General features: G+C 42.9%; 1 protein-coding gene across 1 annotated transcript in view; it reads left to right on the top strand.

The window, feature by feature from the left end:
* Positions 1-3,390: 3,390 nt before the first annotated feature.
* Positions 3,391-26,183, top strand: part of rp2 (RP2 activator of ARL3 GTPase) — a 28,328-nt gene continuing 5,535 nt past the window's right edge. The window contains exons 1-4 of the mRNA XM_067985762.1: positions 3,391-3,605; positions 17,384-18,049; positions 24,507-24,621; positions 26,022-26,107. Of these exons, the coding sequence (XP_067841863.1) occupies positions 3,510-3,605; positions 17,384-18,049; positions 24,507-24,621; positions 26,022-26,107 (963 nt within the window). The 5' untranslated portion in view covers positions 3,391-3,509. The remainder of the gene's footprint in view (positions 3,606-17,383; positions 18,050-24,506; positions 24,622-26,021; positions 26,108-26,183) is intronic.

Here is a 26,183-nt window from a genome sequence, read left to right as displayed (position 1 = left end):
TGCTATAAGGATCTTTCATCTTTAATCTGCAGACTAGCCAGGATGCAGGAATTTTGTCCTTGCATTAATCAGATTAAACATGACCCAAATATTAATTAGGTATGCTAGGTATGGTTGAGGTATGAATGACAACTTGTTATATTATTCTTTGCACCAAACTCACCATTATGTCTTTGAACTACTTATTGATGGGGGATATACACAGTTTTTTATTTAAGATTTCAGTATTGTCTAGGATGAAAGCTGGACTCCATGTGTGGGGAGTGAGCTAGGAATGTAGCCCCTCCCAGGGATCATTTAAGAAAGTATATAAAAGTCTGTGTCCCCTAAAGGTCTTCCAGATTATCAAATTGTGTAAGAAATACATTCTGAAGATACTTAAATTCTTGTGGACTGGTTCAATCTTTGCTGCTTTAGAAGAACTGGTACTATTAATTTCTTGCTGTTTCTTTTACTGTGTAATTATATGACTTGAATATTAGTTTTAACCTGAATAATACCTCCTTAGTTTGGAGTTTACTGCCTTTCATGATAAACAGGATAGACAGGATGAGTGCGGTTTCTCATAGGAGACAGTGATCTTTCTTATGGGAACTGCCTTTGTGCTATGTGCACAAGCAGAGTGTGGGAGAAAGTCTGAATTGTAACACACTCTTTATCTGGTTCAGTGTGCTCTTCTTTTTCTTGACCATCTTCCATCTCTCCCTGGATCTTTTATCCACATTACACACCACTACCTCCTTTTGCCTTTGCTCATGCTCCTTCTACAAACCGTGAAGTTCTGAGCATTCTCTAAATACTTGCCCATCATCCCCATACAGATTGTGCTTGTTAGAAAGTGCAGATAATAATCTCATGGGCATGCTTACAGTTCATATACAGTGGTAGCACTGTCACCTCTGAGTCAGAAGGTTGTGGGTTTAAGTCCCACTCCAGAGGCTTGAGCACAAAATCTAGGCTGACACTCCAGTGCCGTACTGAGGAAATGCTGCACTGTCGGATGAGCTGTTAAACCAAGGTCCCATCTGCCCTCTCAGGTGGATGTAAAAGATCCCATGGCACTATTTCAAAGAAGGGCAGTGGAGTTCTCCCTGGTGACCTGGCCAATATTTATCCTTCACCCAACACCACTAAAACAAATTATTTGGTCATTATCACATTGCTGTTGAGGGACCTTGCTGTGCGCAAAGTGCCTGCCGCGTTTCCTACATTACAACAATGACTATACTTCAAAAGCATTTATTTGGCTGTAAAGTGCTTTGGGACGTCCTGAGACCGTGGAAGGCACTATATAAATGCAAGTCTTTCTTTCTTATCACCACTAGGTGCCACACTCTGCCACATTCACAGCAGACCTTAGTCATTCAAATATAGCAACAAAGCATCTAGTAGCTCCATTGTTAATAGAATTTGGGAAATGTCTTATCAACCTGGCATTTAAAGAGAGACAAGAACAGGCTAAATGTCCCCCTCTGGGTTCTGGTCCAAATTCTATCTTTATGTTAGGAGTCGCACAACACCAGGTTATAGTCCAACAGCTTTATTTGAAATCACAAGCTTTCGGCGCTTAGCTCCTTCGTCAGGTGAAGTGAGCTGAGCTCCGAAAGCTTCTGATTTCAAATAAAGCTGTTGGACTATAACCTGGTGATGTGCGACTCCTTACATTTGTCCACCCCAGTCCATCACCGGCATCTCCACATCATATCTTTATGTGACTTGAGATGGTTGTGACAACACTTTACAGTAGTGAGATAACCATGGAGTTAAATTTCTCCTGGCACAGAGCAAATTCTGCTGAAGATGATTCAGGCACGGGTTTCATCCATACATTTTTATGGACAAATAATTTGAAGGAGGGACATGCACCCTAATTCCCAGTGTGTTCCAGGCGGTAAAGCTCTGTACTAGGAGCGCTGAAAATGGAAATTTATCCCATGTCTCTATTTCATATGGATTGATTGCTTCATTATCTTAGTTCGGGGCTGGAATTGAGGGAGCGGGGGCCAAAATGGGTGGCGCTAATGGCTGCCAAACCCTGCCTCCAGGGAAATCTGAATAGAGATATGAGGTGAAATTCAAATTCTGTGCCTAGTTAAGAATCCAACAATATCTTATTTGCCACCCAGTTTATATAGTAAACGTGGCAAATTCCATATCTCTGCACTGAGGTTTCAGCCTAGATTATGTGCTCAAGTCTTTAGAGTGGGACTTGAACCCACTACCTTCTGACTCGTAGACTCGAGCGCCACCAACTGAGCCAAGGTCGCTAACACAATCAAACTAAAAGGAGCGTAAAATAAAACTAAATCACTATCTCATTCTTATGATCGATCATGCAGTCAGTGCCCATTCGGTCGCGGAAGGCTTCAATCGTACCAGTAGTCACCACACGGTCTCTCTCTGGAGCCAGCGGGAGAGGACAAGACTGTGAAAGAGAGGCAGGCGCCCAGAGCGACCATCTCCGCGGATCCCACACGTCCTGGACCTGTGGGTGTTTTGGCCAGGCCCAGGTGCAGACCCAAGAGGATGCCCTCCAACCCGCCCACCCCCCACTAGGATCAGGTTTATTACCCTTTTCTTTTTATTTCTACTCTTTTTTTTTCTGTGGAACCCATTATCGCCCTTTTCATGTTCCATGTTGTGAAACTGGTGACAATCAATTCTGCCCCCTGTGTGGATTCAGACCCACTTCCATTGACCCCTGACCCTCTGATATCATTGGCCCGCCACCCACTGACCGGAAGGACCTGCACTGCGCGGTGATTGGTGAATCCGAGCGAAAGCTTGTCTCCGATTGGTGGGTTTATGGTTTCCGGTGTGATTAGCCAATCATGCTGGAGTCTTGTTCCCCGATTGGTCAATCGGTGCCGGATGCTGATCCACGATTGGTTGACAGGCTATAAATCAGATGGTCACCTTTCATTGGACGATCGTTGTTGGTCGTTGGGTCCGAACTCACCCGCAATTGGCCAGTTCGGAAATAGATCCTCGCGAAGATGATTGGTGAGTCTGAGCTCGGTCGTGATTGGCTGCAGAAAACTGCCTTGAGATTGGCACGATTAAGCACCCGGGCCTGGCGTTCGCTTTATTGTGATTGGCTGATCGAAACTGCCGCGATATTTAGTGGCGTCAGGACTCGGCGTTGTGATTGGTGGAGACGAGACGTTCCATGAGCTGATTGGTGAGTGTCAGCTGGCGCTGATTGACGTGATTGGCGAATCTACGGTTTAGCCGCACTGTGATTGGCCGTTAGGGCGCCGATTGCTGTGTAGTGATTGGAGGTACTGAATGATTCTTGTGATTGGCGAAGTCGAGGTTCGGTCCGCGGTGATTGGCGGGTGTGAGCTGCCCCTGTGATTGGCCGGCTCGGTAGGCAGGGAAACGGGAAGCGGCGGGGCGGGGCGTTGCTGCTCGGGCCCGAGTCTGAGAGGAGAAGGAGGCGGAGAGGCCCCGGCTGGGAGTGCGGTCTGCAGAACGGCGGCCAGTTAACCGCGGAGCACTGAAGTAAAATGGGCTGCTTGTTCTCCAAAAAATCCAAAAGGAAAAACAGGGACAAGAAGGCCGAGGAGGAGCCGAAGCAATACAGCTGGGACAAGCGGGAGAAGGTAAGGGGCCGGGCCCGGGGACAGGCGGGGGAAGGTAAGGGGCCGGGCCCGGGGACAAGCGGGAGAAGGGCCGGGGCCGGGCCCGGGGACAGGCGGGGGAAGGTAAGGGGCCGGGGACAGGCGGGGGAAGGTAAGGGGCCGGGCCCGGGGACAGGCGGGGGAAGGTAAGGGGCCGGGCCCGGGGACAGGCGGGGGAAGGTAAGGGGCCGGGCCCGGGGACAGGCGGGGGAAGGTAAGGGGCCGGGCCCGGGGCCAGGCGGGGGAAGGTAAGGGGCCGGGCCCGGGGCCAGGCGGGGGAAGGTAAGGGGCCGGGCCCGGGGCCAGGCGGGGGAAGGTAAGGGGCCGGGCCCGGGGCCAGGCGGGGGAAGGTAAGGGGCCGGGCCCGGGGCCAGGCGGGGGAAGGTAAGGGGCCGGGCCCGGGGCCAGGCGGGGGAAGGTAAGGGGCCGGGCCCGGGGCCAGGCGGGGGAAGGTAAGGGGCCGGGCCCGGGGCCAGGCGGGGGAAGGTAAGGGGCCGGGCCCGGGGACAGGCGGGGGAAGGTAAGGGATGCAGCTGAATGTTAGTCTCCGGGATTGATGACTCTCCGCCCCACCCCGCCCCGAGTTAATGTTGGGTAACAAGCTTGCGGTCGGTACTCGAGGCTGGCTCTTCCTGTCTCTCGCGGTCTGGTTTCTCCCAGGCTGTCAGGTGATTTTTTTTTTTGTTTGCTATTCAAATTTGCAGGAAGGGCGGAGAGAAACAAACTGCAGAAAATCACTTAATTTAGTTTTTGGGCAGGAGAATAATAGTGTCGAATATATTTTGTAGCCGAGTAATTAAATATTTGTAGGAAAAATCTCCCTCAAAACGTTTGCCTATCTCTGCAACCAACACCCATCTGTTCCCATTAACAGTCTTGTCAGCCTTTCAATTTAGCCAAGACTTCTGCACCCAATTTAAAAAGTGACAGCAGAGTTAAGGTTCCACTAGTATGAGCATCATTACGTATTTTTAGAGTTGTGGTGAACGTGGTGCTGGCCTTTGTGGAAATGGGCCACATTCATAGACTTTCACAACACAGAAGGAGCTTTCAGAAAAAGCCCTCAGCTTTGTTCCGATTCCCCTGTACCCTTTTAAACTACCTTTTCAGTTGGAGCGTGCCCTGACTGAGCATAGCAAAGTCACTACAACAGCAAGAAGAAAAAAAAAACTTGTAAATGCTTAAGTGCCTTATCCTGTCCTCCTGCTATGATATTTTGTAATGTATGTGCTTTCTGGTCTTATTGCTGTATCTCTCCTACAAAATTACATAGTTTGGTAACAATTTTAATATATGCTCCTGATCATTTGTTGTGGTGGATAACTAGCTCACAGCTAAACAACAAGATTAACTCTTCCTGCAATGCTACTGGGATGTGGTGTGGTAAGTTGCACAATGAATTGGTGGAGCTGTCGTGTTATAAACTGCTTGTTGGAGCAGAGGGGAATCATTCCTCGAAGTGGGGGTCTAATCTTTACTGTAGGAATGCTGATAGAAGTCAAGAATCTATTCCAATTGTAAGTGAAGCAAATTTATTTGGGCAGTGATGCCTGTTCCAATTGCTACTTGGTTAGAAATGATAATGCTAGTGTTAATTATAATACCTTTTCCTGCAGATTCCTTTGAGTTGCAGCAGCTCAGTTCAGAGTTTTTTCTCTTTCCTGTTTTCTCCTTATTGTCCTCTTGAATGCATTGACTCCTACTGCGGTATGGAGTAGGAGTTAATACCTAACTGTGCATATTTGTTGCTCATCAATTTTTTGAGAGTCTGGATGGTTAAACAACCAAGCCCAACCCTATTCTCCCCTAATGTCCACGCACGGGTACTTTTCAGCAGGAACCAATGGATAACCGTAGGGAGCTGGAGGGCTCTGCCATTGGGGAAACCACCACTCGGCTGAGAATGAAATTTTGTGTTGCAACGAAATGCATGAGGGTGATGGCCTAGGGGAAATGTCCCTTTTTATTTTCCCTATCTCAATCAGCATAGATCCATGATTTATTGAGGTGGAGGTAACGCTAGTATTGTGATGTTTTGTTTATCATATTTAATAGCTTGAATTTTAGATCTTTGTAATTCTGCACAATTCCAAAACAAGTGTAAACCAGGGAAAGAGGCTGAACCTTCTCCATAAATGTGATGTTCACCTCCACATCACTATCACTATTGTCATTAGAAAATATTGATCCCTTTCTAACTCCCAAGTGCCAATGATTATTTCGGACAATGATCGGATCTTTCCACCACACCAATTAGCTTGTTGCCTGACCAGCTTGCTCAATATTGGCTCATGTCATGCAGTTTCTTAGCCTTGGCTGCGCGTTGCAGAAACCAGGTTAAGATATTAATCTCCTTAATGTTAAAAGGAAAGGCCTTTGGAATGGGGCTCTGATGGTTAAGTAATTATTTTAGTCGCTTGTTTGTAGTTAAATATATTGCTTACAATAAATACCTTGCTTAACTGCTCAAAAGCATTAAGTTTTCCACTGCGACGCATTGAATCTCTGCCGATGAATCCCACTTTTGACTACTGAACGGCTTATGGGTAAATAAATGTCTTCAATGTTATTCTATTGACAACTGCAAACAGTTGTTGATTCAGAAAGTGTAAGCTCAGCAATAATTTTATTGCAAGATATAAATTTGATTTCTTCAAAATGGCAGTGTACAGAGAATTTTGCTTGCAATATCTCCTTGTAGAATTAGTTGAGAAAGAAATTTGGTGGCTGCAATATGTAATTACTTTGCATTAAAGATATGTATTTCGCAACCCTAGCTTGCTGTGCCTCACCCAAGGCTTTTTGTAAAAGTGAACTGGGTTATATATTGCTCGAGGTTTGCTTATACTTCTGTGCAAGTTCAAAGCAACTAAGTGTGCCATGTTTGTTTTTTTTTAAATCTTATTTCCAAGACTGAGCTCTTGCACTCTTTCCTGGGACCTCACAATTATGGTACAGTTCACCTCCCTTAGCCTTTCCTTCCAACCTTGGCATCAACTCATCGTTACTACTTGATTTCCTTAGTCTTCTCTGCTATTTTTTTTGTTTCCAACTTTGATGCCCCGTGCAATGACCTTGGTTCCACCTGTTTCGTAAAGTATTAGTGAATCTAGTTTTAGGTCACCTTTCTACTGATGGCCCCAAAAATTGTGCTAATGGTTCCCACTTGACCTTGCATGTGAAGGCTCTCAGGAGTCTGCCTTAAAGGTACTAATTAGACAAGCTGAGCAATATCTTGAGCTCGTGATTCTTGGGTAATGAAACCACATGAGAAACCTCTTATGGCAAATGTGGGTTACTGTGATCAGTTCCAGTCTTTGCATGATACTGTGACTATGGCTACCTTAAAAAACCTGAGTTTGAACAAACATTGCGAATAGATTTCATGTATTTACAAAAACTGTCACATTTTTGCCACGAAGTAAACTTGTACTCCTAATCACAGAAAAATACCTAATTTATGTAAAGAGTATTACATTTCAATAACTGCTGATGGATTGTGGAGAACACAGGAGCAATTGTCTTGCTCAGCAATAACAAAAAACCCAGTGCAAATGAGTACAGAGCACTCCCAGCATGTGTTTAACTCTGTTTTATTAGTGGAAATAAAAGATGCAAGTCAAAAAACCACTCTTTGATTTTTCTAATTTTCGGTTTAAAGTTTGGGGAGAAACTAAACTTTATGCATATATCTAAATATTGGAATAAAAGTGAGAGCCTATTGTGGATTAGTGACAGGGATATATTAACATGACAGAAGATGTGATTGTGGTCACTGTTAGTCAATTTGTGTATCCTGTTCACTGGTAGCAGTGTGATTGAACAAAAGTTCCCTTCACAATGTGGAATCTTTGTCCAGCATGTAGTTCAAGGGTTGATGAGTTTAGGCATGTTTTGGTTTATCCATATATGGAATAGAAATATTCTGTAAAAATTCTATTTCTAAGGTGTTATTTCTTGGTTTGAACACCTAGTATAATTAAACTCAACTACTCCTGTCAAAAGCACATGCACGTCTGGGCTACAGTTTGAGGCAAGATCATACCTTTTTTTTATTCGTTCATGGGATGTGGGCGTCGCTGGCGAGGCCGGCATTTATTGCCCATCCCTAATTGCCCTTGAGAAGGTGGTGGTGAGCCGCCTTCTTGAACCGCTGCAGTCCGTGTGGTGAAGGTTCTCCCACAGTGCTGTTAGGAAGGGAGTTCCAGGATTTTGACCCAGTGACGATGAAGGAACGGCGATATATTTCCAAGTCGGGATAGTGTATGACTTGGAGGGGAACGTGCAGGTGGTGGTGTTCCCATGTGCCTGCTGCTCTTGTCCTTCTAGGTGATAGAGGTCGCGGGTTTGGGAGGTGCTGTTGAAGAAGCCTTGACGAGTTGCTGCAGTGCATCCTGTGGATGGTACACACTGCAGCCACAGTGTGCCGGTGGTGAAGGGAGTGAAGGTTTAGGGTAGTGGAAGGGGTGCCAATCAAGCGGGCTGCTTTGTCCTGGATGGTGTCGAGCTTCTTGAGTGTTGTTGGAGCTGCGCTCATCCAGGCAAGTGGAGAGTATTCCATCAAACTCCTGACTTGTGCCTTGTAGATGGTGGAAAGGCTTTGGGGAGTCAGGAGGTGAGTCAATCGCTGCAGAATACCCAGCCTCTGACCTGCTCTCGTAGCCACAGTATTTATATGGCTGGTCCAGTTAAGTTTCTGGTCAATGGTGACCCACAGGATGTTGATGGTGGGGGATTCGGTGTTGGTAATGCCATTGACTGTCAAGGGGAGGTGGTTAGACTCTCTCTTGTTGGAGATGGTCATTGCCTGGCACTTGTCCGGCGCAAATGTTACTTGCCACTTATGAGCCCAACCCTGGTTGTTGTCCAGGTCTTGCTGCATGCGGGCTCGGACTGCTTCATTATTTGAGGGGTTGCGAATGGAACTGAACACTGTGCAATCGTCAGCGAACATCCCCATTTCTGACCTTATGATGGAGGGAAGGTCATTGATGAAGCAGCTGAAGATGGTTGGGCCTAGGACACTGCCCTGAGGAACTCCTGCAGCAAAGCCCTGGGGCTGAGATGATTGGCCTCCAATAACCACTACCATCTTCCTTTGTGCTAGGTATGACTCCAGCCAGTGGAGAGTTTTCCCCCGATTCCCATTGACTTCAATTTTATTAGGGCTCCTTGGTGCCACACTCGGTCAAATGCTGCCTTGATGTCAAGGGCAGTCACTGTCACCTCACCTCTGGAATTCAGCTCTTTTGTCCATGTTTGGACCAAGGCTGTAATGAGGTCTGGAGCCGAGTGGTCCTGGCGGCACCCAAACTGAGCATCGGTGAGCAGGTTATTGGTAAGTAAGTGCCGCTTGATAGCACTGTTGACGACACCTTCATCACTTTGCTGATGATTGAGAGTAGACTGATGGGGCAGTAATTGGCCGGATTGGATTTGTCCTGCTTTTTGTGGACAGGACATACCTGGGCAATTTTCCACATTGTCGGGTAGATGCCAGTGTTGTAGCTGTACTGGAACAACTTGGCTAGAGGCGCAGCTAGTTCTGGAGCACAAGTCTTCAGCACTACAGCTGGGATGTTGTCGGGGCCCATAGTTTTTGCTGTATCCAGCGCGCTCAACCGTTTCTTGATATCACGTGAAGTGAATCGAATTGGCTGAAGACTGGCTTCTGTGATGGTGGGGGTTGTTTCTTGTATTCAATGGAAAGGATGTTAACACTTTTCCTATTTTGGGCATTCATTGTCTGCATCAAGCACACTGAGGTCGCATTTAGCACAACCAGCTGCATGGTGAAGCTTCCTCCATTAGGTCCCAATTGAATGTTTTAACCATCTGAACATTAAACCCAACTGCATTAGCATAACGTTTACATTTCCCACACCAAATATACTGTCTGAAATTTGTTTTTTTCCTTTTACCTTATTTAATGTAATAAATGATGGAAGTACTGTACAGTGCGGTCAGTTAGCACACTGTCTCTTCATCTAGCTCTGGGACCTGAATTTGAATGCAATCCAAGCCACTAAGGACCATTTCTCTCATTGCTGATTGAATAGGTTTTAAGTGAAATGTTCAGCAATTCTCAACCCAGCTGCTAGTGGGGGACTTGCAGTATAAAACTGGGTGCCTAATAGTGGAAAATTGCTTTGCTGTCCAATTTGTAAATGTCCCCTTAGTGCAACAAGTATAGAGTCAAGGAAATTCAAGTATGGGGACTATCATGAGGTGTCATTAGTGGTGTAATCCTGGTTTATGCAAAATAAGTTTTGAATTCAATATGTTTGAATTTTCTTCCCAATTTTATTCCAACAAAACGAATTCTGCACCATCAACCTCTCTACTTCCCGAGCCCCTTTATGCACACCTTTTTAACCAAGCTTTTGTTCTTCCCTCCTAATCCTTTGGGTGTCTTTTTTTTTTACCATATGCCTCTATGAAGTGCCTTGATGTTTTTCTACATTAGAAGTACTTTATAAATGCAAGCTGTTTTTGTCATTGGCTCCTTCTCATTGCTTCAACCCTGACCTGCTCAGACCCCACTCAATTCATTCTCTTCCTATATATGCCCTGCTTCTGGCACTTTCTGGTAAACATCTTTGTTCCCCCTGCCCCCGAAGTTAACCATTCCTGAATGTCATGTCCCCCTCCAGCCCCTGACTGGTTTGTTCTCCTTTCCTTCTCTCCCAGGTTCAGTCATGCCCTGAATTTCATCACTTGGTCCATTCCATCCCTCTTTTTAAATATGGGCCTATTAGTTATTAATCTCAAATAATCATGATCATGATTTATGCTTTTGGATGATAAGTGCATAATTTAAAATGCACAGGTTATTAAGTATAAATGTAATTTTTGCAAAGTTATAGTTTAAAAGCAATAAGGAATCATGAGAATTCCATTGAGTATAAAAGTAAACTAAAATTAGGATCATAACTGGTGTTTGTACTGGTTCTATGCCAGAGTAATCCCACTGCCCCGCTTCCTCCCTGTAGCCCTGTATCAGCCTCTGCTTCAAATGTTTATCCAATTTTCCCTTAACACATCCAATGTATTCTGCTTCAGCCACTCCATGGGGTGAAGCATTCCACGCTATGTGCTACATAGATTTTTTTTTTTACCAATCTCTTTCCTCATTGAAGACTCATCACTGACTCTGCAACCAGAGGAAACGGTCTTTCCCTATTCACTCGATCAAAACCTTTCATTACTTAAAACAAAACACTTACATTAAATCTCCTCTTAGCCTTCTCTGTTCCAATGGAAATACTCCTAGTATCTCAAGTCTCTTTGTAACTATAGTTTCCCATCCCAGGCATCATCCTGGTGAATCTGTGCTATACGCTCTGACTTGAATCTCCTTTCTATAATGGGTTGCCCAAAACTGCACACAGTACTCTAACTGGCCTGACTAATGTTTTGTGCTAATTTATCTTTACACTCTTATTGTACCCCTAATGTATGCAGTAACAGTGCTGCTTCGGCTATCGTTTTTTTTATCTGACTATCAGAATAAAGATGTGACTAGAGATTGGTTGTTACTGGAGTGTGGTCTCGGTGACTCTGTCTTCCTTCCCACCCCACCTCTCCAGAGTGTTGGGGTGAAGTGCTGAAACATTTTACTGTGCTTGGGGCTGTATCATGCCTGGGAATTAATTATTTTTTAAAAATACAGCAGCCAAGTTGCAAAGGTTGGCACAAAAGTTCTTTCTCCCTAACCCCTCACCTTTAACTCCTTGCTGGGATACAGTTGTATGGGCAATTTGTTTGCCTTCAGCACCTCACTCAAGTTAATTCATACGTGAGCTATGATGCTGCGTGTCAGACTTATGGCCTGTAAGCAGGTGAGATTTTGTTAACTGGACAAGTATACTCTTATACTGTTATAATGTGGCTCACCACCACTGTCTCAAGGGCGACTAAGGATGGGTAATAAATGCTGGCGATGCCAGTGTCCTGAGAATAAATTTTTAAAAACCCACTCCTGCCCAAGTTGGAAAGCTACTGGATATTTGAACTGAAGGTGACCTGTCCGATGACTGCAGGCACCCGCATTTGTAATTAGGTTATGCTTGAGAGCTAACTACATAGCTCGATATGCCTTAATTGTGGTTGGTACCAGGTTTCTTAATTAGATTGTGCCTGTGTAAATGTAATTTCCTAGTTTAGATGTCTTAATTGTATAGTTGTAAACAATTTTACAACACCAAGTTATAGTCCAGCAATTTTATTTTAAATTCACAAGCTTTCGGAGGCTTCCCCCTTCGTCAGGTGAACGATGTGAAATGAAGTCCTCGAAATGAAATCGCATTTATAATTCACAGAACAATGCTTGGTGAGTACAGACAGTTTTTTCAACTGCCCGTTGCCAAGGCAATCAGTGTGCAGACAGACAGGTGTTACCTGCCAGGTCTCTCAGAATATACAAATCACCAAAAAAAAACAACAAACAAAAAAAAAGAGATACATAGAAAAGACAGCAACTGACCCGTTATATTAAAAACAGATAACATTTGTTCGCTGGTGGGGTAACGTGTAGCGTGACATGAACCCAAGATCCCGGTTGAGGCCGTCCTCATGGGTGCGGAACTTGGCTATCACGCTACACGTTACCCCACCAGCGAACAAATGTTATCTGTTTTTAATATAACAGGTCAGTTGCTGTCTTTTCTATGTTTCTACCTCTCTATCTTTTTTTTGGTGATTTGTATATTCTGTGAGACCTGGCAGGTAACACCTGTCTGTCTGCACACTGATTGCCTTGGCAACGGGCAGTTGAAAAAACTGTCTGTACTCACCAAGCATTGTTCTGTGAATTATAAATGCGATTTCATTTCGAGGACTTCATTTCACATCGTTCACCTGACGAAGGGGGAAGCCTCCGAAAGCTTGTGAATTTAAAATAAAATTGCTGGACTATAACTTGGTGTTGTAAAATTGTTTACAATTGTCAACCCCAGTCCATCACCGGCATCTCCACATCTTAATTGTATAGAGAAGGGTTGTGAAACAGATGTTCTTTGGGAAAATTGTAGCTGAGTTTGAGATAACAAAGAAATACACATAAGCAGATGACCTTTGAAGAAAATTTCTGGTATCCAATTCACTGATTACGCAAACAAGAACTAGTGTAGTCAATGGAGCACGGGACACCAAAGCAGAGTCTGACCGTGTTGCTTGCTGACCTGCAGATGCTGTGTTGCCTGTAGCATGAATATCTCTATTCCATGCCCCCACTCAGAAGATGGACAAACTATTTGGACACGAGATCCACTTGTGGGAGTTAGATTAGTGGATCCTTTCACCGATGCCAGTCTCACGCGGGTAGCACAACTTTACGCGTTAAGCCGTCACTCTAAAAGCTAAGCTGAACCTTTTTAGTCGAACTAAAAGTTTTTATGCTTTGTGTGTACGGCTAAACTTCACACCCCGAGGGGCTTGCCAAACACTTAAAGGATAATTTCCTGCATTTGGACATTATGGGTACATTGGGAACAATTTTTACACATTTTTCTGTGCCTCTTATAACTCATTTACCACATATTTTGTTCCTTAAAATTTTGTTGAATGTTTAAGTTGTGGTTGGTGGCCTCAGCCAATATTTGGATATTGAAGTCAAGTTTTTCAGTGAGATCTAAATTTCATATCTGCTTACACATAGGGACAGGACTAGGCCATTCAGCCCCTCAAGCTTGTTCCACCATTCAATTAGAACATAGCTGATCTGTACCTCAACTCCATTTACCCGCCTTTATTCCATGTTCCTTAATAACCTCACCTAACAAAAATCGATCTCTCAGTTTTGAATTTTCAATTGGTCCCCAGCCTCAACAGCTTTTTGGGGAAGAGTGTTCCAGATTTCCACTTCCCTTTGTGTGAAGAAGTGGTTTCTGACATCACCCCTGAACAGTCTTGCTCTAATTTTAAGGTTATGCCCCCTTGTTCTGGACACCCCCTCCAGAGGAAATAGTTTCTTTCTATCAAATTCTTGAATCGTCTTAAACACCTCAATTTGACCACCCTTTAATCTTCTATACTCGAGGGAATACAAGGCTTATCCAAGTAACCTGTCCTCATAACTTGACTCTCAGCCCTGGTATCAACAACTTGCATTTATATAGCGCCTTTAACGTAGTAAAACATCCCAAGGCACTTCACAGGCGCATTACTAAATAAAATTTGACACCGAGTCATAGAGATATTAGGACAGGTGACCAAAAGCTTGGTCAAAGAGGTAGGTTTTAAGAAGCATCTTCAGGGAGGAGAAAGACAGAGAGGATTAAGGAGGGAATTCTGAACCTTAGGGATTAGGCAGCCGAAGGCATGGCCACCGACGATGGAGCGATTTAAAATCGGGGATGCGCATGAGGCAAGAATTGGAGGAGCACAGAGGTCTCGGAGGGTTGTAGGGCTGGAGGAGGTTATAGATATAGGGAGGGGCGAGGCCATGGAGGGATTTGAAAACACAGGATGAGAATTTCAAAATCGAGGCGTTCCTGGACCAGGAGCCATTGTAGGTCAGGGAGCAGCGAGGTGATGGGAGAACGGGACTTGGTGCAAGTTAGGATACAGGCAGAAGAGTTTTGGATGAGCTCACGTTTACGAGGTTGGAAGATAGGAGGCCGGTCAGGAGAGCATTGGGATAGTCAAGTCTAGAGGTAACAAAAGCATGGATGAGGGTTTCAACAGCAGATGAGCTGAGGCAGGGGAGGAGACGGGCGATGTTTGTTAGAGGTGGAATTAGGCGATCTTGGTGATGGAGCGGCTATGTGGTTGGAAGCTCAACTCAAATAGTACACCAAGGTTGTGAACAGTCTGGTTCAGCCTCAGTCAATGGCCAGGGAGAGGGATGGAGTTTGTGGCGAGGACCAAAGACACTGACTTTGGTCTTCCCAATGTTTAGTTGAAGGAAATTTTTGCATATCCAGTACTGGATGTTGGACAAGCAGTGTGACAAATCAAAGACAGTGGAGGGGTCGAGGAATGTGGTGGTGAGGAGAGCTTGGTGTTGTCAACTTACTTGACCTGACTTTGTGCTTTTGGATGATGTCGCCGTGGGGGCAGCATGTAGATGAGAAATAGGGGGCCAAGGATAGATCTTTGGGGGACTCCAGAGCTAACTGTTCTGGAGCGGGAAAAGAAGCCATTGCAGGTGATTCTCTGGCTACGACTGGATAGATAAGAATGGAACCAGGCAAGCGCAGTCCCACCCACCTGGACAATGGAGAAGAGACGTTGGAGGAGGATGGTGTGGTCAACTGTGTCAAAGATTGCAGACAGGTCGAGAAAGATGAGGAATAGTTTACCAGGGTCACAGTCACATAGGATGTAATTTGTGACTCTGATCAGAGCCATTTCAGTACTGTGGCAGGGGCGGAAACCTGATTGGAGGGATTCAAACATGGAGTTGCAAGATGGGCCCGGTTTTGGGAGGCGACCACACGTTCAAGGACTTTGGAGAATTCTGGTGAATTTGCACTGCACCTCCTCCCAAGGCAATGCACCACAAGAAGGATTGGCCCAGAACTAAATGCAGTATTCCAGAAGTGGTCTAACTCCACTAACAAAAATAAATTGAAGGTGAAAGTAACATTACCAATACCAGCAATGTAGTCCTGGTTTGTACAAAAGAATAGGTATTACTGTATGTGAAAGCAACTAGTTGTTGAAATGTCATTGTGCTGTTGGAGCGTTGTGGTAAGCTATTGTCAGAACTGGTGGGTTTCCTGGCATTGTTGTAACTGCTGCACTTAACACAGCTCAGCAGCGTGTGTGCTGAAATGGTTTTCATTTGAGAAGTGGAAGTGAAAACGTTGACCTTGAAAGGCGTAAGGAGGAGGGAAGCAAGGCTTAGCTGCTTCCTGCCACACATCCTCTTAGCTTGGGATAGGATTTCACCACTGCATTTGATTCTCTACAGAGAATTGGCAAACATGAGGTTTGCTTTGAGTGGAGTAATGGGAATTAGTTCATTTTTCTTCCCTTCATATAGAACACATCACTAACTTGCTAATCAAACAGACTTCTTTCTTCAATCTGCTGGTTTTACATTGCTAGGAAAGTTGTAATGTTGGAACAAGCCTAAACAGATCAGCAATGCAGAAACAGTACTGCTGGCCTATGTGTGAACTGTTAAGAAAGAACTTGCATTTATATAGCACCTTTCACATCTTTGTAACGTCCCAAAGTATTGAAGGGTAAATGTTGGCTAGGACACTGGAATAATTCCCCTGCTCTTTCTGAATCGTGCCACGGAATCTTTTACAGCAAACTTAACACAGTTGGGGCCTCTGTTTAATATCTCTACCAAAAGATGGTGCCTCTAACCATACAGCAGTTCCTCAGTACTGAAGTGAACTGTCAGCCTGGATTATGATTTCAAGTTAGGGAGTAGGGTGTGAAACTCAGCCGTCTGACTCAACTGAGCCAAGCTGACGTGCAACAAAAAAAAAGCAGTGGCAGAGAATGTATTTGTGTGACTATTTTAATACCACCCAATGCTACTTGAATGAATTGTGAATGCAAGACCCATAATTTTAGTAGTGTTGTGATAGCATCAGCTAGTGACCATGCTATGGTGATGTGCGTGGGCATATTGTACAACTTCAGCTCGTCGTCCATCTGAATCATATGCCTTCTCGTCACCCCACCCACGACAAAAACCATCATGGATAATTGTGTATTGTCGGTAAATTTGAGGGGTATGAACTTCTAAAATATTTGGCGGAGTGGAAGAGTTGAGCAAGGGAGGAACACGCAGAGGGAACTAAATGGGACGTTGCGACCAAGGAACTTTACACTTGTTTTCCAAAGTTCTTCCTTATATCTCACCTTCCCCTGGAAAGCGCAGACGTTTACTGAATTCAGGTTCCATGGACACTGGCATCCCACTGACACCTTGCCTTAGTGGTTATTGTACAGGTGTGAGCCTACTTGGTGAATTTTGGCAGGCTTGTTGATCATGGAGGATGTGGGAGACAAGCCTGATTTTGTTTCTATGTCCATATAATTCATACACTCTCATAAATCGGGAGTCACTGGATAGGAAAGGGATCAGTAACCTTTGTGTTGACTCCTATTTCTCCCCCCCCCCCCCCCCTTCCCCTTTCCGCTTTGAGGCTACTGCCCAGCTGAAATCGGTTAGTTCAGCACAAACTTGGAATTGAATCTAGGTCTTTCCTGATCAGATTTTAGCTCTTATTTACTCCTCCAACTTTTAATAATTTTCTCCCTTTCCATCTTGTGAGCACATTGACTCCTTGTTGGGGCACGAGTCTGTGGACGACATCTAGTATTTCACCCAAATGGTCATTCTTTGTGTGAACACAGACAACGAGTGTCACAGGCTGTTTTATCGTGAGAATCTTCACAACCGATCTTGATTCTGTCCTTTCTCACATCCGCATTTACACCACTAGCTGGTTGCTTGATGGCAATCAGGAGCTTTGGCCATTTTTTTTTCCCTCCACCTGCTCAGGGTTGCTGATGCAAGTTATACCACCCGGTTGAGGTCAGCTCATTTAATGCAGTGCGGGGTCGGAACCTTGGGGCCTTCCTGCGCTAGCCACTGCCCAGGCCAGCTGAGACTAGTCTTTCCCTTAAGCAGATGAAACGTAGAGAAGAGATTCAAAAATTACGGTAGCGGTGCATTAATAGGTCAAAAACTCTCCACACCAACTCATTGCTCTGTCTTCAGTATATTTGATCAGAAATTTTTATACACGTTTAAAGTAGTAATTTTTTTTGTGTTTTTGTTCCAATAGATTGATGTTAAAGACTATATGCTGGTTGGCTTAAAGGATCAGACGGTGGGCCGATTGCCTGGTAAAGTTGCTGGTGAGCAATTTGTCATCCAAGAATGTGAAAACTGCAACATTTACATTTTTGACAACTCTGCCACCATTACCATTGACGACTGCACCAACTGCAGGATATTTCTGGGACCTATCAAGGGCAGTGTGTTTTTCCGTGACTGTAAAGACTGCAAATGCGTCGTGGCTTGTCAGCAATTCCGTACACGGGATTGCAAAAAAATGGACGTCTTCCTCTGCTGTGCAACGCAGCCCATCATCGAATCATCCACGGGCATGAAGTTCGGTTGCTTCCAATATTACTATCCTGAGCTGGGTTACCAGTTCAAAGATGCAGGCTTGAGCATCTTCAACAACAACTGGAGTAATATGCATGACTTCACCCCTGTTGCGGATGAGAACAACTGGACCTTGTTACCCGAAGATGCGACACCGCAGGATTACGTTCCTCTTCCTGATTCGGAGGAGCTGAAATCTGTTCGGGTCTCCACAGAGTTGAACAGGAGCATTGTTCCAGTCACGCGGGGCCAGAGGCAAAAGAACAGCGAAGAGTTGTGTTTAGTTGTGTTTTTTGCCGGAGATTACACCACAGCCAACGCCAGGAAGTTAATCGATGAGGTGAGAAAATTGTTACGGCTACGTTCAGTGTCGTTATCTTTTGTTTACTTTTGCTGTTTTTTGACTTGTTCAAAACCACATTGCGGTCCTGGGTCAGTGATGTTGCAGTGTTCATGATGAGCGTGTCATGCTTCAATGTGCTTCCAGGGGTGCAAGCTATGGGAAGAATTGGCGCTGGTCTAAGTGTGATGTGCATCTTGCCTCATTTACAGAAGTGTGAAGGCTAGGTGAACTGAAGATGTTGAATAGCAAAAAAAATGGAGAAGTAGATTAAAAGCCTTTTTAAAAAAAAAATTACAAATTGTGATAGTATTATGGGGCGACAGAGAAAGCAAGGCTGTGGGATTGGTATTAAATTGCTTTAGCAAAGAGCCAACACAGACACAATGGGCTGAATGGTTTCTTGTGCTGTGAACTTCTATGTGACCTACTGCCCTGTGAAGGTGCATCAGATTTTATAGTAGTCAGTAATTTTGAGAGGCACTCAGTAAGGGTCTTGCCTTGAAGCCTGCAGAAATGCGACCTAATTAATTATAGAACATCTGAGTGGGTCAGGCAGTACATATTGCACAAAAAGACATTAATATTGAACTTCCCGACGTATTGTATTTCTTTTAAATGGATTTGAATGACATGCATGAACAATCTAATATGGAGCTTCCAAAGGAACCACAAAAACTTGAAGCTGTGCTATCTTCACTTTTACACGGTGCTGCCAGCTTGCATTAGGCACTGTTATCTGGAAAACTATACATATGATTTTATTATTGGTCTGATAACATTTTATATCCCACGAATATGACACACATTTATCATGTAAGAAATCGAAGACAATGAGGACTAAAATGCAAACTGGTTAAGTTGTGAAGCTAGTTTAGGCTTCAAGATTAATATTGACTGGTAACCCCAGGAAACCACCAGTTAATTGGGTGCTATTGGTTTCTAATTCTAGTAATCCATTCTTTGGTGTTCACTTTGTAATTGTTGATAGATCATACAAATGCTCAATTTGAAGTGCTCAGTTTAAGTAACGATTTCTACTAGTAATGTGATACCATAATGTAGCAGTTTCAGTGCGACAAGACAAAGTGAAAAAGAAAATATTCTGTCGAACAATAAATTACAGTTGTAGGTTTTGTGATTAATTTGTTATTTTTGGGCCTTGCCCCAGAAATTCTGTGACCAAGTGTATAGGCTTGGTTATTAACCAGTCTCTTGTGGCTAGACTGAGTCCTTTTATTCAAAAAGCCCTGTCCCCACACTGTGGGGAAGGTGCAGACATCCTCTCTGAAATTAACTGAATCCTTTTTTTGATACTTTAACATCTAATCCATGACCTGTCTTTCAGCTTAAAATATTGAGGTAGAATAACATTTTTACCAAGATCTATAGTTTTTTTTTCTAACATAGTATATCCTGTGAGTAGCTGATTCATGTAGACAAGAAAGGTCCCAGGCTTGATCCCTGGTCTGTCAGCTAATCTCAATTGGCATGGTGGTGAGAGTGTTATAATTGATTTAATATCCCTAGGTAGTGGGGGGGACTGGGCCAGCTTCCTTGGTCCTGATGGCAATTTAATGACCCCTGCATGCGCATGTGTGTGTATACAGGATTGGGCTCACTGATGACCGAAGCCTGCATGTGAATAACGGTCACTTGAGTGAGGTACTGGAGGGTGACCTAAACCACCGGAGCCCCTAGCAAAGAGCCTTCAGGACCAAGTAAACTGGCAAGAAATGAGAAGAGAAAAACACCCCAACAATGTACTTCAAAATGGTCAATTGGACGATTGAGTTTTTAGTTCAATTTATTGTGCCGTATATACTAACTTAAACTGCAGCAGGATGTCGTAGCTGTGATCTTGCAAGCTCTGAATTTAAAGTCTCACCGTGAAGGCCAGCCACTTTCCCACAGAGAGGGAGAGTTGCTTAGTCTACGCCTGTTATGTTCCAGCAAGAAGTTAAGAGTGGCATCTGTGAACACCTGGAGCAGCTTGACTTCCTGCTGAAATCTTGCACTTCCACAATCCCAAAAACGGAATTGATCTGACCGGATATTCACACATCTTTTATCAAGTTATGTAGTTGTAATGTACAATACTGTGCTTCACAGTTTCTTATTGTTTTTCTAAAAAAAACTTTCCATTTTTCACTGATCTAGCGCTACAGAAATACCACATGATGTGTTTGTGTTGGGGCTGGAACAGAGTGCTGTACGGAAAGATGTTACATCCACAAGCTAACAGCATAAATTAGATAGTGGAGGGAGGAAAAGTGATCTTTTGTTACTTCCTCTTCTACCACACTTTTGTAAGCTCAAATTCTTTCTGAAGTGGTGGTTTCCATGTGTATGTAAAAGGACTTAATACAAGATCATTGAAGTTATCACTAAATTTTCTGTTTTTTTCCTTAAATGCTCATCCTAGCAATGGGAAGTGAACCTAGATTTGGATGGGGGAATGTGAATGCTTTAAACTTAGATGAGTAATGCTTTTTTGCCTTTTTTAGATGTTATTCAGAGCAAAGAGCAACTTGTATTTATATAATGTCTCCAATATAAAATGTCCCAAGTTGCTTCATGTAGGAGAGAATGGTGGAAGAGGAGTTAGGAGAGATGACAGATAGCATAGTCAAAAATAGAGCCTTTTGGGAGAGGTTGCAAGGCAGGGTGGATGCATTTAGATTGAGATTTCCGAAGATATGGGGTGAATCAGCTGAATTGAGTTGGTGCGAATCTATGAAGCTTTCGGCAGGAGCTGAATATGATGGATTCAGTTTTCTCAATGCTCAATTGGAGAATTTCATGTCTCATTTGCGACTTGATAGCAAGGAAGTAGTCTGACAAAACAAATGATCTTAGAATAGAGGATAATTTAAGAGATAAAGCTGGGTGTTGTCAGTTATAAGTTTAGGGTTTTGCCTCAGATGTTCTTGGTTACTGATACTCATTACTCCCATAAATGGTTTGAGTGTCTTGTACTTTTCTGAAAATTCTGAAATACAGATGGTTAAGTGAGTTTTTCTTGGAAAATTCAGATCCAGTCATTGAAATGTCTGAATTGTGGGCATCACTAAGCATAAATACAGAATTGGAGTGCAAATATCCTGATATTTGGACATGTTGGTCCAACATTGACAGCAGGGAATATGCTTCATAATTTGTGGAATGTTATCGGTGCTGAACTAAAGAGCATAGCGACCACAAGGAATTCAGCATGGATTCTGAAATGGCAGATACTGAAATTCTTTTGAGGAAGCAATTAAATTGTTTGAGGATAATTCAGTTTCATTTTCAAAACAAACAATTATAATGCTGGCTATAAACATGACATGTCCTGTGATTTTCGGTCTTGGTCTCAATGATCATATCCGTCTCCGATCAGTGACTGATAACAGAATTTTGAGTCCTAAAAGGTACTTGAAATGTTATTTCTGCTTTACATTCGGATACAAATTATTTTGAGGGTTATTAACTCAGTGATGCTAAAATTTTGTGGGATATTTTCAAAGAATTTTCTATTAAGTGAATGCTGATGACTTTGGGGAAACTAATCTGGAGGGAGTTTCTGGGCCTGACAATGCGCACACAATTATTGAAGTATGCTGGTTTACTGAATGCACTCACAAATCAGCACCCTCATGTGGTCAGATTCAGTAATACTTCCAAGCAAGTTTCTTCCTAATGTCATTAGTATTCACTTATGTTTAAGTTGCTGTCCAGTTACTTCAAGTGCCCTTATCCTTTTAGTTAACACGGGTCCTTTTTAAATTTTAAACCAACTGAGCCTATATCCTCCCCCCACCCCCCCACCCCCAACCTTCTGATCAGGTAAGTTGCTTGGATTCAGTATCCAGTAAGAACATAAGAAATAGGAGCAGGAGTAGGCCATACAGCCCCTTGAGCCTGCTCTGCCATTCAGTAAGATCATGGCTAATCTTTGACCTCAATTCCACTTTTCCACTAGATCCCCATATCCCTTGATTTTCCCCTAGAGTCCAAAAATCTCTCTATCTCAGCCTTGAACATACTCAATGACTGAGCGTCCACAGCCCTCTGAGGTAGAGCATTCCAAAGATTCACAACCCTCTGAGTGAAGAAATTTCTACTCATCTCAGTCTTAAATGGCTGACCCCTTATCCTGACACTATGCGCGCCGCCCCCCCCCCCCCCCCTCCAGTTCGAGACTCTCCAGCCAGGGGAAACAGCCTCGCATCTACCCTGTCAAGCCCTCTCAGTCTTCTAAACGTCTGAGAATATAGACCTATTTTACTCGATCTCTCCTTGTGGGGCAGCTCTCTCCCAGGAATGAATCTAGTGAACCTTCGTTCCATCACCTCTAAGGCAAGTATACCCTTCCTTAGGTAAGGAGACCAAAACTGTACACAGTACTCCAGGTGTGGTCTCACCAAAGCCCTGCACAATTGTAGTAAGACTTCCTTACTCTTGTACTCCAATTTCCTTGCAATAAAGGCCAACATACCATTTGCTTTCCTAATTGCTTACTGTACCTGCATGTTAACTGTTTGGTGTACAAGGACACCCAAATCTCAACACCCATGTTTGATAGTTTCTCACCATTTTTTTAAAAAGTCTGTTTTTCTATTCTTCCTACCTAAGTGAATAACTCATATTTCCATCTGCCACCTTCTTGCCCACTCACATAACCTTTCTATATCCCTTTGCAGACTCGGTGTCCTCCTCACAGCTTACTTTCCCACTTAGCTTTGTATCATTAGCAAACTTGGATACATTACACTCTGTCCCTTCATCTAAGTTATTAATATAGATTGTGAATAGCTGAGACCCAAGCACTGATCCTTGCGGCACCCCACTAGTTACAGCCTGCCAACCTGAAAATGACCCGTTTATTCCTACTGTTTTCTGTCCATTAACCAATCCTCTATCCATGCTAATATATTACCCGTAACTCCATGAGACCTTATCTTGTGTAACAACCTTTTATGTGGCACCTTATCGAATGCCTTTTGAAAATCCAAATATACTACATTCATTGGTTCCCCTTTATCTACCCTGCTCGTTACATCTTCAAAAAACTCTTAATAGATTTGTCAAACATGATTTCTCTTTCATAAAACCATGTTGACTCTGCCTAATCGTATTAGGATTTTCTAAGTGCCCCGTTATCACTTCCTTAGTAATGGATTCCAACATTTTCCTAACTGGCCTGTGGTTCCCTGTTTTCTCTCTCCCTCCTTTCTTGAAAGCAATGTTACATTTGCTACCTTGCAATTCATTAGAATCTAGGGAATTTTGGAAGATCACAACCAATGCATCCACTATCTCTGCAGTCACCTCTTCTAGAATCCTAGGATGTAGACCATCAGGTCCATGGGATTTGTCTACTTTTAAGACCCATTAATTTCTTCAGTACTTTTTCTTTACTAATATTACTTACTTTAAGTTCCTCATTCTCATTGGACCCTTAGTTCCACACTATTCCTAGTATGTTTTTTGTCTTCTACAGTGAAGACAGATACAAAATATTTGTTTAATGTCTCTGCCATTTCCTTATTCCCCATTATAATTTCTCCTGTGTTAGCCTCTAAGGGACCCATGTTTACTTTCGCTACTCTCTTCCTTTTTACATACTTGTAAAAGCTCTTACAAGCTGTTCTTATATTTCTTGTTTTTATTTTCATTCTGTTTTCTCCCTCTATCAATATTTTGGTTATCCTTTGCTGATTTCTAAAACTCTCCCAATCTCAGGCTTACTACTCTTGGCAACATTATAAGCCTCTTCTAATCTATTACCATCCTTAGTTAGCTATGGATGGATCGCTTTTCCCATGGAGTTTTTATTTCTCAATGGAATGTATATTTGTTGAGAATATTGAAATATTTCTTTAAATGTTTGCCATTGCTTATCTACCATCATACCTTTTTAATGTAATTTCCCAATCTACCTTAGCCAACTCGCTCCTCATACCTATGTAATTGGCTTGTCTTAAAAACTTAAGCATCTAATTTCAGACTTGTGTGTCACACTCAAACTCAATGTGAAAGTCTATCATATTATGACCACTCTTCCCCAGAGGATCCCTAACTATGAGATTACTAATTAACCCTGTCTCATTACACAAGACGAGATCTAAAATAGCCTGTTCCCTGGTTGGATCCATGATGTAATCTGTCTGGGAAAACTCTGATCGATAGCAAGTGGGTTGCAATGTGTTGTAGATTTTTAACTTTATTATCAGCATTGTAGAGTTACTGGTGGAATCACTAATTCTATGTTATACATGTGTTTAGCTCCTTAAAGAAACTTCTTTTTAAAGGTGCAAGTGGTGAGGTGCCTCAGTTGGAATATTGCAGCAGGTTCATCCATTCTTTCCAGCTTTTAATTTTCTGCTAGATTCAAATAAAACTTTGTGTCCCATCTCTAATTCAGTATTGAAAGCTTCCGGTGGTAAAACTAACTTTATCTTGTTTTTAAAAGATGGCTACAAAGGATTTTGCTCTTGTACAAACAAAAGAAATTTCAATGCAAACAGATGATGCCAACAGAGTATTCAAAGAGAAAGCAGAAGATTTCATTCCACTGCTTCAGCAAGGTAAAGTTATATGTTTGGGGAGGGAGGAATAATATTCATCAGAATAAGCTTCCTACATCTTCTGCATCCGTGCAATCCTATTCCTCCTCTTCTCTCCCCCCCCCCCCCCCCCCATCATCTTTTCCACCCCCCCCAAAAAAAAAATTCTGTCTCATGGTCTGCAAGAATGCCAAATGTGATCTCTTTTGTAACTATCAATGCGTCACAAGATACCTTCAGGATTCAAATCTTGTGTCATGCGTACCAGCTGTATTATGCTACCACCTTCATTTGGTAGGTCCTTAAATTCATTATTTTGAAGATGTTTTCATTGACCATAACATGTTAGTGTTAATTTCCAAATGAAGAATGCTCCCGTAATAGTTATTAGGACCAAGTTTTTTTATAGCTTTAGTGGAAACATTGGCAAGAAGTGATTGTTATGTCAGATTGCCTGAAGCAATGCAGTAATCTCGCCAAGATAAGGAAGTAGAAAGGTGAGCTTTATCTTAGATTGCAGAGTTGAGTCTTGTAGAAGAAAGAATATTTGAAGTCTAAGTATGATTCAAGTGGTCCAAAAGTTGTTAGTTTATAGCACTATGTGGAAAAGTGTGTTCCAATTGTTAACTCAGCAATCTCAGCTGTAAGGGCAGTGTAATTTGCAAGGTGTTAGCTTGTAGTTAGATGACTGCTAACAAACCAGATAACAAGACTTTGGTTGTCTTGCTTCAATATCCAACCAAGACTATAGTTGACTTGCTAATCAAAGATTGCATATTTTTATTAGTGTTGTATAAGATGTAGACTGAAACAGGAAGAGTATGATTGCTATCTATTACTTCACTATATAAACTGGAAAGGACTAATTGCCAAGGATGTACTGCAATCTTCAAAAATACATTTTAAAGAAAGCTCTGGATTTATATAGCACCTTTCACTTCCTCAGGACACCTCAAAGCACTGAAGTGTAGTCGCTCTTTTTTTTTGAAGTGTTGATTGAGGACTAATTGTTGGCTAGGACACTGGGAGAACTCTCCTCTTTGAATAGCTCTTTATGCAGTAAATGTATTTCTGTACAATCTTGAGTTTTTCTGCTGTTTTGTGAAACATAATTCTGCTTTTGGTTGTACTGTATCTAAAATAAAAACTTAACAGATTATGGGGAACGGGCAGGGGTATAGGATTAAATGGATAGCTCTAAGAATTGGCACTGGAGTGATGGGTTGAATGGCCTCATTCTTGTCTAAAATTCTGATTCTATGTTTCATATAATGGAGTAATCTCATTGAATACAGAAACATACAATTGACAATGAAATGACTGAGTACAAAAGAGATCATCACATCTGAGTGTTTTATATTTGTACTGTTTGCAGCCACAGTAATGAACTGCTGTAATTTTATTTTTATTTCTTTTTGCAGGCCCTGTTGTTGCTTTGGAATTTAATGGAGATGGTGCAGTGGAGGCATGCCAGAATATAGTCAGTTCTGTGTTCAGCGCTTCCAAGGTAAAGGTGATTTTAGGAACAAAGAGCATAGTGTAGATGCATTTTCACTTGGGTGTACCCAATTCAGTGACTTATT

This window comes from Heptranchias perlo, chromosome 6 (assembly GCF_035084215.1).
Source record: "Heptranchias perlo isolate sHepPer1 chromosome 6, sHepPer1.hap1, whole genome shotgun sequence".
Classification (NCBI taxonomy): Eukaryota; Metazoa; Chordata; class Chondrichthyes; order Hexanchiformes; family Hexanchidae; genus Heptranchias; species Heptranchias perlo.
This window is presented reverse-complemented; position numbering and strand designations above follow the sequence as displayed.